The sequence below is a fragment of the Phascolarctos cinereus genome, unplaced genomic scaffold, assembly GCF_003287225.1.
Source record: "Phascolarctos cinereus isolate Bilbo 61053 unplaced genomic scaffold, phaCin_HiC Scaffold_1;HRSCAF=81, whole genome shotgun sequence".
NCBI classification, from domain to species: Eukaryota; Metazoa; Chordata; class Mammalia; order Diprotodontia; family Phascolarctidae; genus Phascolarctos; species Phascolarctos cinereus.
Genome location: NW_027555514.1, coordinates 193,609,911 through 193,624,882, shown reverse-complemented (window position 1 = coordinate 193,624,882; position 14,972 = coordinate 193,609,911). Strand labels below are relative to the sequence as shown.

Genomic DNA, 14,972 nt, shown 5'->3' with positions numbered 1-14,972 from the left:
TTTTGGGAAAACTGATTTGGAGGCAGCTCTAGATAGATTGACCGGGGGGAGGGGGCATTCTTTCCTTTCCCGAAAACTATGTACCTGAGCATGTCAGCCACGAGCTCCTATATTCCCCTTACTTATTTATTTTCACTATGAAAGGAAGGAAGGAAGGAAGGGTAGAAGAGAGACAGAGACAGAGAAAGAAGGAAAGCTGCTCTGGGTGTATCTTTCCAAGCAGCACCAACTAGCTCCCGAGCCCGAGATAGAGAACAGGGAAGGGGCAGGAGGAGGACAGGACCAGCTCCCCGCCGGCTGCTCCCCTATCTCCATCATCCACATCCTTAGAGCCTGTTTCAAGCACAGCACAAAACGAACTGGCCAAAGGACGGGTTTTAAATGAGCTAGCGAAGGATCTAGACTCATCGAGAAGGATCTGGAAGAGTCCGTTTAAGCCCGGAGAAGCGCGGGGAGGGGGGGGATGGGAGACAGGGTGTCCAGGGAGAGGGCGTTGGGTCGAGTCCAGAAGACCGAGGGGGGGGGCGAATCGACCCTCCCTCGGATTAGGTTTGGGGGAGGTCTGGATAGATTAATGCATACTGCGTCGGCCGCAGGAGCCCAAACCGGCTCAGCGGACGCTGCCTCTGGAAACTTCTCCCCTTCGCCCAAGCTCCCTCTGCCCTCCCCCGGCTCCTCCCAGCCCCTCCCCCGGCGGCGGCGGCGGGGTGGGACCAACCTCTCCCAGCAGCCGCACCGTCCGCACTCGTAGCTGCGCTGCTCCAGCCGCCTGCTCTGTGGGCTCCGCTCAGCTCCGCGCCGCCTCGCGTCGCACCGGGCCTGGCCCTCGCCGCCTCTTCCTTTCCTTGGGAAAAGGGAGTTTCCAGAAAAAGCAAGTGAGCCGCGCGCTGCCCCGGCCCCAACCTCACTCCCACCGCCCTACGCCGTGCTCGCAGCCACCGGGCCCAGGCAGACGGGGAGCGGCTTGGCTCGGCTCCCGGGCCCCAGCTTCACGAGTAAAAAAAGGCTCTTTGAACGGCGATGACTGCGGAGGAGATGAAGGCGGCGGAGAGCAACGCGCAGTCGGCCCCGTTGCCCTTGGAGGGGGTGGACATTAGCCCCAAACAAGATGAAGGCGTGCTGAAGGTACCTGCGGGTTGCCTGGGGTGGCCGAAGGCAGCTTTAGGTCGGGTCCGGGCACGGGAAGCAGATGGGCCTGCCGCACATGTTCAGGCCTTTAGCGCGGGGCACGGGCTTCAGCCCATGCGGGCATTCCCCTGGACCCGGGACCTTGGGGGCGGGCTGCCACTGCAGCCTCCCGGCCGTACACCGTGCAGATCTTGCCCTGGAGGAGCCCGCATTCCCCTCCCACTCACAGACTGGGCCGATCAGGGGTGGGAAGGGGGCGCTACAAGCCGGGGTGGGGAGTGGGTTACTATTTCCCCACGGCGGGTGGACCGGTGCGCTCCTCTGAGGCTGGCCCGGCCCCCCCAGCGTGGATCTGGGAAAGGGGAGGTGGGGCCGGGATGGTGACGGAAACTCCGGAGTGCATGGTGGATGGAGAGAGGCGCAGCCCACGGGCTGCAAACTGGGGGCGCAAGGCTGCATCAAAGCCTGTGCACATGAAGCGCCTCCGGCAGGGTCTGGCTAGGGTCGAGACTTGACCTCCACTTGAACCCCATTTCCACGGAGGACGTTTCTGGAGCTTAGACGTTGGTAGCCCATTATTGGTTGATAAGGCAGCAGGAGCTTGCCAGGTCAGTTAAACATTAGCTGAGCTGTTGGGGCAGTTGAGGACAGCAGTTATCAGGTCCTGCTGCCTCTTGGGATTTAAGTGGACTGAACTGGAGATGAGGGTGGGTACGTCACAGCAAGATTCTCCACCTTAGAGCCCGGGATCCTGCTGCTGCTGACCCCTCCCCTCAGCAGTGTACGCCGGGATCAAGTTACCCTCCCTTTCCTCTGTCACCACTACCCCCCCACCCCACGAAGGGAAGGGCCAGGGAGGTGTGGATTCTGCTGTAGTTTACTGGATAAGGTGGAAGAACAAATAGTAATTGTGGGGACCAGTGTTCTAGTGGTTGAGCATCTTGACCTGGGTCGGAAGCAGCCCAAGGGTGATTCGGCACAGGCTTTAAGAGAGCATTGGCCCGCATCCAGAATAGCATGAAAAACAATCTTTAGTTTCCCTCTCCTTTTCTCCCCTCTCCTCCCCCCACCCAGGCTCCCCATTCTTTACCTGGTTTTCTCACCAGTCAACTAACAGTTTGAGCTAGTGTCCCAGAGTTGGGGACCTGACCTAAATTGTAGGATTTAGAGGTTCATAAACTGGACTTTGTTCGCTATCTCTTTCTGGGAGCCAAATGGAGGACACCCCCCCCCCACACACACACACACACACTGAGAGATAGGCCCTTTATCTTTCCTAAAAGGACCTTTTTAGGAAGGATTATTCTTCCTTGTTTCCCCATTTGTTCTCTCCCTTAAGTCTCCTATCTAAAGAAACTAAGATTAGTTCTGTTCAGGTCTGATTATTCTACAGGGTAGAGTAGAAAACCCCTGGAGAGAACAATTAGAGTATTTGCCTGTTGGCTCATAAGGAAGCCTATCTTTTTAGAAGTTCTGGAAAGGAAATAGCAGCGTCCTGAGTCCCTGGAAATAGTGCCCATTCTACAGCTTGGAGGTCACTCCCCCCAAGTTATTTAATCTTGTCTGGGTTTTGAGGTTCTACCTCTTCGTGGACAGATTGGCTCTCATCTTCCCTTCCAGTGTCCCAGAAATTGCTCAGACCTCTAAAACCTTTCCATTTCTGTATGTGAGCTGAGATAGAGGGAGATAGGATTCTTGGAATGAGCCCAGAGAGGTACCTGTTTATAATTAGTTGTTGGTGAGATTCCCAAAGATAGAGTGGCAAAATCTAAGACTTATACGTGGTCATTCAAAATTCAGAACAGCAGAAAGACATGGGCTGGGATAGAAATGCCCCAGAAAAAGTTGAGGGTCGTTGGCTCCAAGGCTATGTACGAGTTGTGTTTGGTGCTTGCATCACAGTTTCATTGGCAATTCCTCTGTTTCCCCTCTCTTTCCACAATCCAGAGTTTGGTTTTGTTTTTCCCCTTTCTGCTCTCTCTAGACCCTTGTCATTTTCACCTTAGGTTTGCCCCTCTCAGTTCTAGTTCCTATCCCCTTTTCCTTCCTTCCAAATCAGTCTTGTTTTTTTTTGACCAGAAGAGTTCATAAGAGGCAGTATGATGTAGTGGATAGATGCTGGGCCTAAAGACCGGGAGACTTGGGATTCTTACCAAGTGGATAAGAGAACACTGGTCCTGATCAAGAAGAGAACCAAGTTCAAATCCAGCTTCAGGCACTTAATCATCTTAGTGTGACCCTGGGCAAGTCATTTAACATATCAATTTCATCTATAAAATGGGGATAATCAGTAAACATTTATTAAGCACCTATCTTGTGCCAGGCACTGGGGATACAAAATAGTTAAAAGACAGTCCCTGCCTTATATGAGCATACAGTCTATCAGGGGAGCAACATGCAGACAAATGTATATCAAGGAAACTATATACAGGATAACTAGGAAATAATTAACAGAGAGAAGGCACTGGAATTGAGGGTTTGGGAAGGCTTCCTGTAAAAAGTGAGGTTTTGGTTGGGACTTAAAGGAAGCCAGGGAGGTCAGTAGTCAGAGCAGAGGAGGGGGGAGCATTTTGGGGATGCAGGACAGCCAGAGAAAATGCCAGGAGCAGAGTTGGAGTGTCTTGTTTGTGGAACCACTAAGAGGGCTGTGTCACTGAGTCGAAGAGTAGGTATCTGTCAGGGGGTAAGGTGTAAATAAATACTAGCATCCAACCTCCAGAGGTATTGTGGGGAACAAATGAGATAAACTTTATAAAGCACTTTGCAAACCTTAAAGTGCTACGTAAAGGCTGGTGGTTAATATTGTTATTGCTCTTAATGTTAATGTTATTGCCGTTGTTAGTGCTGGAACCAGCCGTAAAGATTATTTAGTTCATTTTATTTAGTATCATTTAATGTCATTTTATAGATAAAGAAACTGAGACCCAGGTAGATGATGTAATTTGTCCAAAGTCACACAAATAATAAGTAGGAAAGCTGAAATTTTAACCCAATCCTTTGGTTCTGGTTCTAGTATTCTTTCCATTATATTTTATCAGGGAAGGGGAGGTCTTACTATGCATACAACCTTGCCCCGTGAGGAGGAAGAGGTTAATTTGGGGCCTTAGTTAAGATGCTGATATTAGAGCCCTGGCTAGGAGCTTTCTTCTCCCCACAAGGGTATATGACTCATAGCCTCTAACGGGAGGGGTTGATGATGAAGATGTGGATGTACCTCAAATTCCCTAGGTGATCAAGCGAGAGGGGACAGGTACGGAAACTCCCATGATCGGCGACAAGGTCACCGTACACTATACCGGCTGGCTGCTGGATGGTACCAAATTTGACTCCAGCTTGGATCGAAAGGACAAGTTCTCCTTTGACTTGGGCAAAGGTAAACTTGATGGCTAAGGAGAGGCCTGTGGTGTGAGAGGGAGAGGGAGCTGTGGTGGGCAGCCTAGTGGTAACATTCCAGTGTCCCACTTAAAAGGCCTGGCTAGACACAGGACAGGATTGCTTGTTACAGACTAGAGGACAGAAGAGGACCTTTTTGTCCTCCTTGTATTTCCCTTTTTTTACTCTCCCCTTCTCCATCTTTCTCCACTGAATTCTTCCCTCCATTTATCCACATCTATAATTATTTCTACCTTAGTCTTCTGGCCTTTGGAGGCAGTAGAATATAGTTCTCCGTTGGCTATCTTCTTAGAAGATTGGGATAAATACAAGGGTAAAAAAGACAACAGCTTTTGCCCCATTTGGACATGTGGGAATTAATAACACTGGGGGGAGGGATGGGACCTCCCATTTTCCTGGTCCCGTCTTAAAGAGGGGGGGGTCTGGTTTTTGGTTTGTTAGGTACCTCTCAGGACAACCTCCCGACTTTTGGTGAAACCTCAGCTAAGGTGGCAGGGGAACCTAATGTATTTTGTGTCTACAGGGGAGGTAATCAAAGCCTGGGACATCGCTGTGGCCACCATGAAAATTGGAGAAGTCTGCCACATCACTTGCAAAGCAGAATATGCCTATGGTGCATCTGGCAGCCCTCCCATGATCCCCCCCAATGCTACCCTGGTGTTTGAGGTGAGCGGCAGGCCACAAAACAGAAAGAATTCGAGCCAGGCCTTATCTCAGTCTCACAGGCTGGCTGCCCTCCAGCCCCTCTGACTTGGAAACATTGTGGCTAAGGCTAAGGGCCTGGCCTAGTGGGAGGACACGGGGTGAGCTTCCTCTTCCAAGATGGGGAAGAATTCTAGCTGTGCTACCACCTTTATCAGCCTGGACATTATAGTGCTAACCCCTAGAAGTGAGGAGAGCGCTCAACACACAGGTTTCTGTGTCCTTTCCCTGCCTGCTCCAAATCAACCTGCTTCCTTGGGAACATCCTACCCCAAGCATGCAACAACTTGGAGAAAGAAAAGACCACTCCTTCCCTCCCTGCTGACACCTGGTGACTTAAAACATACACAGAGAAAAGGGAGAAATCATTCAAGGTAGCACATTTGAGCACAGTGTCCAGAAAGCCATTAGATAGATTCTGGTTGGGTAAGGGATTGATATGCAAATAAATAGATGATAGACATATACTCCTCATCACAGCGGAAGTGATCCTGCTCCTCAAATATGATGCTAATAGAGGACAAATCCTGCCATATTCAAGTATGAGCACAGTGATGGACCTCTTACCTTAAAGCTAGCGCTAAACTTGGACAGGTTCCTTACCAGGTTGGCTTTAGGGATGAATTTTTCAGCCATTGCATCCCACAAGGACCACTACCATTTGAAGGGTTGTAAAGGCATCACCCACCCTGTTGACGTCAGTGATCTTTAGATTAGATCGATGTTTTCTTCTTACAAACTAGATGGCCAGAGACCAATACTTGATGTTAACTGAAATAAGAGACAAACTTTCTTTTGCTTTTACTAAAAGCTAGATGGATACTGACCCAGGTTGAGGAAATAATGTATCCTCATGACCTCCCAAGTACACTTCCCATCTTCCCATGAGGAGCTGGCATGGAATTGCAGAGGCTTATTAGCCTTTTGCTAGACCAGAAGGAAAATGTTAGTGAGGAGTAAAGGGGTTACATGAGAAGGGGAGGAAAAAGGACAAATTAGAGGATCTGAGTTCAGATCTTGCCTCTGACACTGACTCCCTGGGCAAGTGACTGATCTCCCTAAGACTCAGGTTCCTAATCTATAAAATGGGAACATTGGACTAGAAGGCCTGGGGTACCTTCTTCCAACCCTAGACTTATGGCTGTGATCTCTCCTGTAGGTGGAACTATTTGATTTTAAGGGAGAAGATCTTACTGAGGAGGAGGATGGTGGAATCATCCGCAGGATACGGAGTCGAGGCGAGGGCTACTCCAGGCCGAATGAGGGTGCTAGAGTGGAAGGTGAGGCAAAGCAGCGTTGTGAAACAGAAGGAACAATAAACTTGGGGATACCTTTCCTGTCCCAGCCACTTACCCATGTCATTTGGGGCAAGTTTTATCTCTGAGAGGGTTTATGAAATGAAAGGACCAGACTACATGGTCTCTTAAGGTTATATCCAGTCATGAGAAGTAAAGGGCTAGAAGACAGAAGGAATCTTCCCTTCTGTGTTCTGTCTGCTGTAGCTCCTGATTCTGACTTCTCCCTCTCCCCTGCCTCCAAATATCTCCCTACAGAGAGGGCATCTTCCCATCAGCACTGGGGGAGGTAAGGGGTAGCAGGCTCTCTCCTCCACCACTCACTGCCTGTCTCCAATTACTCCAGTTGTGCTAGAGGGTCACCATAAAGGCCGGGTCTTTGACCAGCGAGAGTTAAGCTTTGAGATTGGAGAGGGTGAGAACTATGATCTTCCCCCTGGACTAGAAAAGGCGATTCAGCGAATGGAGAAGGGAGAGAACTCTATTGTCCACCTTAAGCCCAGGTGAGAGTGTGGCCAGAGGTAGGCAGAGTTGGGCACTCCAAGGGGGAGGGGAGAAAGATGAGCATTTGTGAGGCTTCTTATTCCCAGCTGTGTGCAGTGCTTTACAAATGTTATATCATTTGGGCACACAAACACACCACCTTTGAGCCCAGAGGTACCTGCCAACTTCGTTGGAGTCAGTGCCATTATTTGCCTCTCTCTCATAGCTATGGTTTTGGGAGTGCTGGGAAGGAGAAGTTTCAAATCCCAGGGGATGCTGAGCTACAGTATGAAGTGACACTCAAGAGCTTTGAAAAGGTAAGATTGGAGGGGGTACTTCTACCTTTCCTTGTCTAATGTTCCCTTGGGCCTCAGCCACTGAGCTTCCTCAGGGTCACTTGCTGAGAAAGCTAAAGGTACCCTTTCTTCCCTGGGGGTTGGGTAGGCCAAGGAGTCTTGGGAGATGAATGCAGAGGAGAAGCTTGAGCAGAGTGCCATAGTGAAAGAACGGGGTACAGTGTACTTCAAGGTAAGTCAAGAGCCCGTTGCCCTATAGGTGTTTTTCTTTTTCCCTACCTCCCGTTGTCTGTCTAGAGCCGTAATCTGTACCTCTTGACCTATCGAAAGTGGGCTAACTGGTTATGTGTCTGCCAGGAAGGGGAAAAAAAAAGTCTCCATATTGTTGGGTTGTTACAGAACTATGGCTTACCCATACCTTTGGATATGCTGTCTTGGATTTAATATTGCCTGTTTACCTGATGCTTCCTGGGTGCCCAGCAGTGAGTTGGGTGGCCTGGTATATTTTCCCAGCTTTATTGTTGGGTGTCTGGGAGAAAGACAACCTGATAACCCTGCCTCTCTCATTCCAGGAAGGCAAGTATAAGCAAGCCATGCTTCAGTACAAGAAGATTGTGTCCTGGCTAGAATACAAGCTGGACTTCTCTGAAGAGGAAGGACAGCAAGCCCAGGCTCGGGCACTGAGACTGGCTTCACACCTTAACTTGGCCATGTGTCACCTCAAACTGCAGTTGTTTTCTGCTGCCGTGGAGAGCTGCAATAAGGTTAGAGCTCACTAGAGGGTAAAGCACAGTGTCTGAAGCTGGAGAAACAGTAGGGATTTGGGGCTGCTGAGTCTCTTGAGCAGCATCTAGAGTTTGGTAGTAGGTCAAATAAGAGTATGGGGCCATCCAGGGCTCTTTTCCAAAATTTCCATCTCCTTCATTTTTTACTCGATTTTTTGGAAGGAGTTTTTTTTTTTTTAATCCAGTTCTGTTTGCGGGAAACCATTTAAATGGTTATATATCCAGTCTGAGATTTTGGAGCTGAGGACTCACTCCCAAATTTCTGATCCCTCTGCTACTCTCTAGGCCCTAGAGCTGGACGACAACAATGAGAAAGGCCTTTTTCGTCGGGGGGAGGCCTATCTGGCTATGAATGACTTTGAGCTGGCGAGGGATGATTTTCAGAAGGTCCTCAAACTCTACCCCAGCAACAAGGCTGCCAGAACCCAACTGACTGTCTGCCAACAGCGGATCCGTGAACAGCATGCCAGGGAGAAGAAGCTTTATGCTAACATGTTCCAGAGATTGGCTGAGAAAGAGAACAAGGTAAGGGCTGGAGAATCAGGAAAGTATCTTTGTAGTCTTAATGCCCCATGACTAGGTAGGACCAGAGGTACCCCTTTTCATTTCAGTAAAATGGGACAGCATCTACTTTCTCTGTTTCTGACCCTGGCCCACCTCCCTCCTGGCTCAACTGTGGTACTAAATTAGGTCCCTGTAGACAGGGCTTTTGATGTTGCAGGCTTCCCTCAATCTTTGCTCCCTCCTCTGCCTGGAATCTTATGCTTCTGGCCAGGCAGGTAAGCAGCCTGAGGGTGATGATGGGTCAGTTGGCCTCCCCTTGAGTAGTATTTGTGTAGGGGTTGGGATCAGTGTTTGTGGGTGTTGTGAATGGTGTTTTGCCCATGGGGTTTATGTGTGCAGAGGTTAGATAAATGCAGGTGTGTGTGGGTGGGTGTGTTGGATAGGAGCTGGCCTATGTGGGTGTCTGTTTCCTTATAGGTATATTTATGGTGGGGCTGGTGGCTTACAGAAAGGCTCTATGCCTGAAGAGTGGGTACCTTTGGTTTTGAGAAGAAATGGGATTATTGTGATCTATCTTTACTTGACTTTAGGGGTTTACTTTGTAGAAAGTTTTAATCCTTTTCATCTTCCTTCCTCTTTTAGCCTGAGGCAGAACCAGCTGGGGGAGACTTTCCATCTGATGCAGAGATGAAGGATGACCAGCAGAATGGTGTGGAAGTGAGCAAGTCTCAAGTGGAGGCAGAAGCATAGCCAGCCCTCCAACCCCACTCCCACGGCTGCCTACCTCCCATGCCCTAACCTTCCCTACTCCACCCTGTTAGTTTTGTAAAAAACAAACAAACAAACAAACAGAAAAAGACAAAAAAAACCTGAAGAATTTTGAGTGAATTAGACCTTTATTTTTCTATCTGGTTGAAAGGTGACTTTAGGGAAGAGGAAAGGAACAGGTTTGTTGGGGTTGGGTAGGGGATGTTTTTGGAAAGGTAATCCTTTCTACTCCCCCCCAAAAATGTTAATTTATTTTGCTCCTTCCACAGCCTGATCCATTTTTACATTGGGAGGGGATCTAGTCTTGAAGCTGGGGTGTAAAGGGAGAAATACAGAACACCCCCCCCTTCTCCTCTGGTGGTGCAGGGGAGTATAACAAAAACAAAACAAAAGCCACTGCTGTTTCCCTGGCTTCCATTTGTTCCTTTTCTAGTCCCAGACTTTGTGGCAGTTGGTCCTTTCTGGTATCATGGTGACCACGTTCATGTTTGCTCCCATTTTTTCTTAATGATAGCTATGTCTTCTCAAGCCCTTGCCTGTTCTGTGTTGTACCCATCCCTGTTCCTTTGGCCTATTACCTGCACGACATTGAAGATCCAGGCTCTCAAGTTCCATACTTGAGCAATAAAATGGAAACAACCAAAGTTTAGGAGTCAGGCTGTGTTTCCTGTCCTGCCCAAGAGGGAAGGGGTGGTGAGAAGACCTCTAGGTGGGAGCAGTCTAGTATAATAGGCAAAGGTTAGAAAGTACCTCTCTGAGACAAATAGCTTTATACTTTGACTTGTCCAGTGAGATTGGCCAATGTGTTCTTTGAACCGATTTAGCCAATTGGTGCAATTATAAGCAACAATTGAGGCCAAACCCATGGGAATATGTACCATCTACCAAAGGTATATAAGATGGTAGCTGATAACAGGATGCTGAGAAGAGCAACTCCCAAGTGATGATAGAACTGAGCAAGGAGAAACAGAGATGGATATACGAATGAAAAAAACTACAGATGAAGGTTGTAGCTAGGGCAGCATTCAATAGGATCCAGCCTAGGACCCTAATCACACTCTTAAAAGGGAGAGAATTGACCCTTCAAGGTCCCTTCACACTCTAGGTTAATAGAATTGACTTCAAGTAATGAGACTGTCATGGTGGCTCCTGGTTATCTTCTAATTTTTTTTAGGAGATTGTAAGCTCCTGGAGGGCAGGGACCATATCTGTTTTGAATTTGGTTTGTATGGCAATGCATAGCTTGGTGCTTAATAAAATACTGTTAAATGCTGAGAGCATTCCCCGATGCATATCTGAGTTGCAAATTCCCACTTCAAATGATGCAAGGTGAGATTGTACAATGCAAAAAACACCAGACTTGGTTCTAATTTTGGCTTTGAAACGTTATAGCCATGTAACTGAACCTTAGTTTCCTCATCTGTCAAAATAGGATACCTATGATACCTTCTAGGGGTATTAAGATGTAAGAGCTATGAGGGGCCTCTAGGTTGTGCAGTGGATAGAGCTATGGCTTTGGAATCAGGAGGATGTGACTTCAAATATGGCCTGAGACCCAGAACGCTAGCTGTGTGACCCTGGGAAGGTCACTTTGCCCCACTGCCTAACAAAAACAAAAGAAGAAATTAAACAAAATAAAGCTGGGGGGGGGGGGTGCAGCTTGGTGGTGCAGTGGGTAGAGCACTGGCCCTGGAGTCCAGAGGACCTGAGTTCGAATGCGGATTCAGACACATAACACTAGCTATGTGACTGGGCAAGTCACTTAACCCCATTGCCTAGCAAAATACGAAAAAAAGCTGTCTGCAACACTTTCTTAGGGCATTATTAAGCTTTGCCCCATAGAAAATTTGTCTCATGGAAGTTGGTGATTGAGTTTCATTATAGGGCAGGGAATTTGAGATTCACAGTACAGGTAACTAGAAGCCCTAGGTTGACTAACCATGTAGTCCTAGTCACCTGAAATCCTCAATTTCTTCTAAAAGGTATAAGACTATGAAGCTCAAATGAGATCAAGGATGTCTGCAAGAGCTTCTTAAGCTGTAAAGCACCGTATACGTATCATTCCAATTTACAATGAAAGGTTACTATGCTTCTCTGTTGTGGTTCCTTAAATTTAAACAAAAAAAAAACAGGGTTGTGACGAAAGCTCTTGGCAAACTAAAACCCTCACAGGTTAATTATTAACCATCATGACTAAAGCCAAGCATTTCTACAGTGAAAATAGACAAAAATCTTTGGCCTTCAGGTGACCAAGGACTTCATATTTGCTTTTAGGAATAATTTATGCCAACTCACCCTTAGGTCAGAAAGTGCTATCTCTTAGAAGTAAATAGAGAAGAGCACTCCAAGGTACACAACATGTCTGGCAAAGCCATAGTCAGAACCCAGGTGTGTCTCTGTTTCACATCCTACTGCTATTAACAAGCTAGAATTTTATCAACTGTCCTCACCATTGTTAATGTCATGGTAGAAGCATTTAGGTACCCAGTCTTTGGATATTCCTTAAACACTGGATGTTCCTTAAACTAACTTTGTTCTAGTTTATCCCCATTTTGTAGATGAAGAAACAGGCAAAGAGGTTAGGGGACTTTCCCAGGGTCACAGAGCAAGTGTCTGAGGTTGGATGTGAATTCAGGTTTTCCTGACGTCAGGTCAAGGGTCTGTCCATGTGTGGCTCGACCTCCCTGTCCACCATTTCCTTTGCACTGCCTTACTGACTTGGAAGTCTATCTTCTCAGGAGGTTTTGTCACTTTCCAGTTCAAATCATAGCCACCAGCACCTTATGGAAGACCTGCCCTGTCCAGTCTGTCCTTCCTCACCTCAAATCCTTATTCTTGCCCCCTTCTGTTAGTCATGACTGAAACTAAACAAGGTTGAGAAGACTTTGGCTCTATTAGCCACACTGGGCATGCTCAGTAGCCAAGAACAGGTTTGCGTTTTCACAGATGACCAGAATCCAGGTTAGAAATTTAGGGATATATAGGGATTCTTACTCACAAATTAAGTGGTGGTTATATGGTTTTCTCACATTCTATGGGACTGAAGAGGTCTAGGTATGATCACTCACACTTCCTTACTAATACTGGGTAGGCTGCAATGACCGGGACCTTGGAAGGGGCAGCTTCCTGGGTCACCAGTATCAAAACAATTCAATTTATAATCTTGACCAGGAGGTTCATCACCTGAGAGCCTTTTCAAAAATTCAGGTTCAAGAAGGAATTGATTTTTCTTCGGGTAAGGAGACACACATTACAGGTTATATATTTCTGTCTTAGGAATACAAGCTAACTGAGTCACTGAGCAGTACAATCTGCTTGAGACTCCAAATACATGAAAATTGCTGCACTGCTAAACACTTTGGAGTCTCACTATAATGCACTAACAGAATTCTATGTCAAAGTATGGAAGGAATTTTCCATATTTCTTAGTCCAGCAGTTCTCAAACTTTTTGGTCTCAGAACCCCTTTACAAACTTAAAAATTATTGAAGACCCCAATAAGCTTGTATTTGGGTTACATCTATAAATATTTTAAATTTCAGAAATGAAATGGATATTTTTTAAACATTTTAAAACAATAAATTACATATTAACATAATACATTTTAATGAAAATATGTATTCCAAAAACAAAAAGGTTTTTGAGAGAAAAGTGGCATTGTTTTACATGCTTTTACAAATCTGGCTTAAATCCGGTTTAAAGTCTGGCTTAAGAGAAGACAGGTCTCGTAGATGCTTCTACATATCACAATATGTTGTTGTGGTTGAAGTATACGAAGAGAATCCAACCTCCCAGAAAGGTGGATAGAAAGAAGGAATATTTCAATGGGTAAATAATGTCTAAGTATTATTATTTAAATAGTTTTAACCTCATGGACCCTCTAAAAAGATCTAAGGGGCCCGCAGAAGTCTACAGACCATAATCTGAGAAGCACAGATCTAGTCCATTCCCTTCATTTTACAGAAGAGGTAAAGTGACTTACCTAATGTGCAGCTAGCTATTAGTGGTGTTATAGAATCCAGATTTTCTGACTACGGTTTTCTTCCAACTTTGGCATACTGTCATGGGTTCTCTGGGCCTATGCTGTAACACTACTTCTTATTTCAGTAGGTCTTCTCATTAACTTTCTTGATCATTATTGTGTTTCGCATGAACTTCTAGGTTTTGCAGGAGTGGTCTGCAGAAGTTGGGCAGTCTGCCTCCAGTTTCTTAATATAACAATAGGTACTAGTACAGCAGGTAAGTTCTCTGTATGTTGTCCCTTAATCTCACTACATGACTGATCTAGATCCCTTTTTGGTTTGACATCTTTTTGATGGCATGTTTTTTGACACCTATTCTTTTGTCTGAAATTTAGTTTTTCATTATGAAATTAACAATCATCAATAAATACAAACATTGAAATAAAAAGAACAAAAAGTGGTATATATGAACCCAATAATATTTTAAATATATTGTTTGTTTTAAAATATATTTTAAATTCAATCAGGTAGTTAAAAACATATTCCTAACAAGCAAACAAAAAAAATATCCCTTCTGCTCTACTTTTTTTTCTTTTTTTAAATATTTTTTTTCTTTTTGGTAAATAGTATTTTATTTTTTCCAATTACATATATAGTTTTCAACATTCATTTTTTATAAGATTTTGAGTTTCAAATTTTTTTTCCCTCCTTTCCTCCCAGTATCTCTCCTGAAGATGGCAAGCAATATGATACAGGTTATGCATGTGCAATCATGTAAACATTTCCACACTAGTCATGTTGTGAAAGAAAAAACAGAATAGGGAAAAGTCACAAAAAAAGTGAAAACAGTATGCTTTGATCTGCATTTAGACGCCATAGTTCTTTCTCTGGATGTGGATAGTATTTTCCATCATAAGCCTTTTGGAATTGTCTTGGATCATTGTATTACTGAGAAGACCTAAGTCAATGATAGTTGATCAGTGCACAATGTTGCTGTTGCTATGTACAATGTTCTCCTGGTTCTGCTCACTTCACTCAGCATCAGTTCATGTAAGCCTTTCCAGGTTTTCTGAAATCTGCTTGTTCATCATTTCTTATAGCATAACAGTATTCCTAATATTCATATACCACAACTTGTTCTGCCATTCCCCAATTGATGGGCATTCCCTCAATTTCCAATTCTTTGCCACCACAAAAAGAGCTGCTATAAATATTTTTGTACATGTGGGTCCTTTTCCCATTTGTTTGATCTCTTTGGGATATAGCCCTAGAAGTGCTATTGCTGGATCAAAGGGCATGCACATTTTTACAGCCCTTTGGGCATAGTTACAAATTGCTCTTCAGAATGGTTGGATCAGTTTACATGCATTAGTGTCCCAATTTTCCCACATCTTCTCCAACATTTATCATTTTCCTTTCCCTGTCATATTAGTCAATCTGTTACATGTGAGGTGGCACCTCAGAATTGTTTTAATTTGCATTTTCATATGACTATAGATAGCTGTAATTTCTTCATCTGAAAACTCCCTGTTCATATTCTTTGACCATTTATCAATTGGGGAGTGACTTGTATTCTTATAAGTTTGACTCGGTTCCCTATATATTTTAGAAATGAGGCCTTTATCCGAAACACTGGCTGTAAAAGTTGTTTCCCATC

At 45.5% G+C, this 14,972-nt stretch overlaps 1 protein-coding gene across 1 annotated transcript; it reads left to right on the top strand.

Moving 5' to 3' along the window:
• Positions 1–693: 693 nt before the first annotated feature.
• On the top strand, positions 694–10,629 carry FKBP4 (FKBP prolyl isomerase 4). Its single transcript, XM_021001611.2, has 10 exons — positions 694–1,125; positions 4,357–4,501; positions 5,045–5,187; positions 6,383–6,503; positions 6,865–7,021; positions 7,228–7,318; positions 7,446–7,529; positions 7,870–8,061; positions 8,368–8,607; positions 9,229–10,629. Exons 1-10 carry the CDS (start codon positions 1,021–1,023, stop codon positions 9,334–9,336), a joined length of 1,386 nt encoding a protein of 461 aa, XP_020857270.1. The 5' UTR covers positions 694–1,020; the 3' UTR covers positions 9,337–10,629.
• The last annotated feature ends 4,343 nt before the right edge of the window (positions 10,630–14,972 follow it).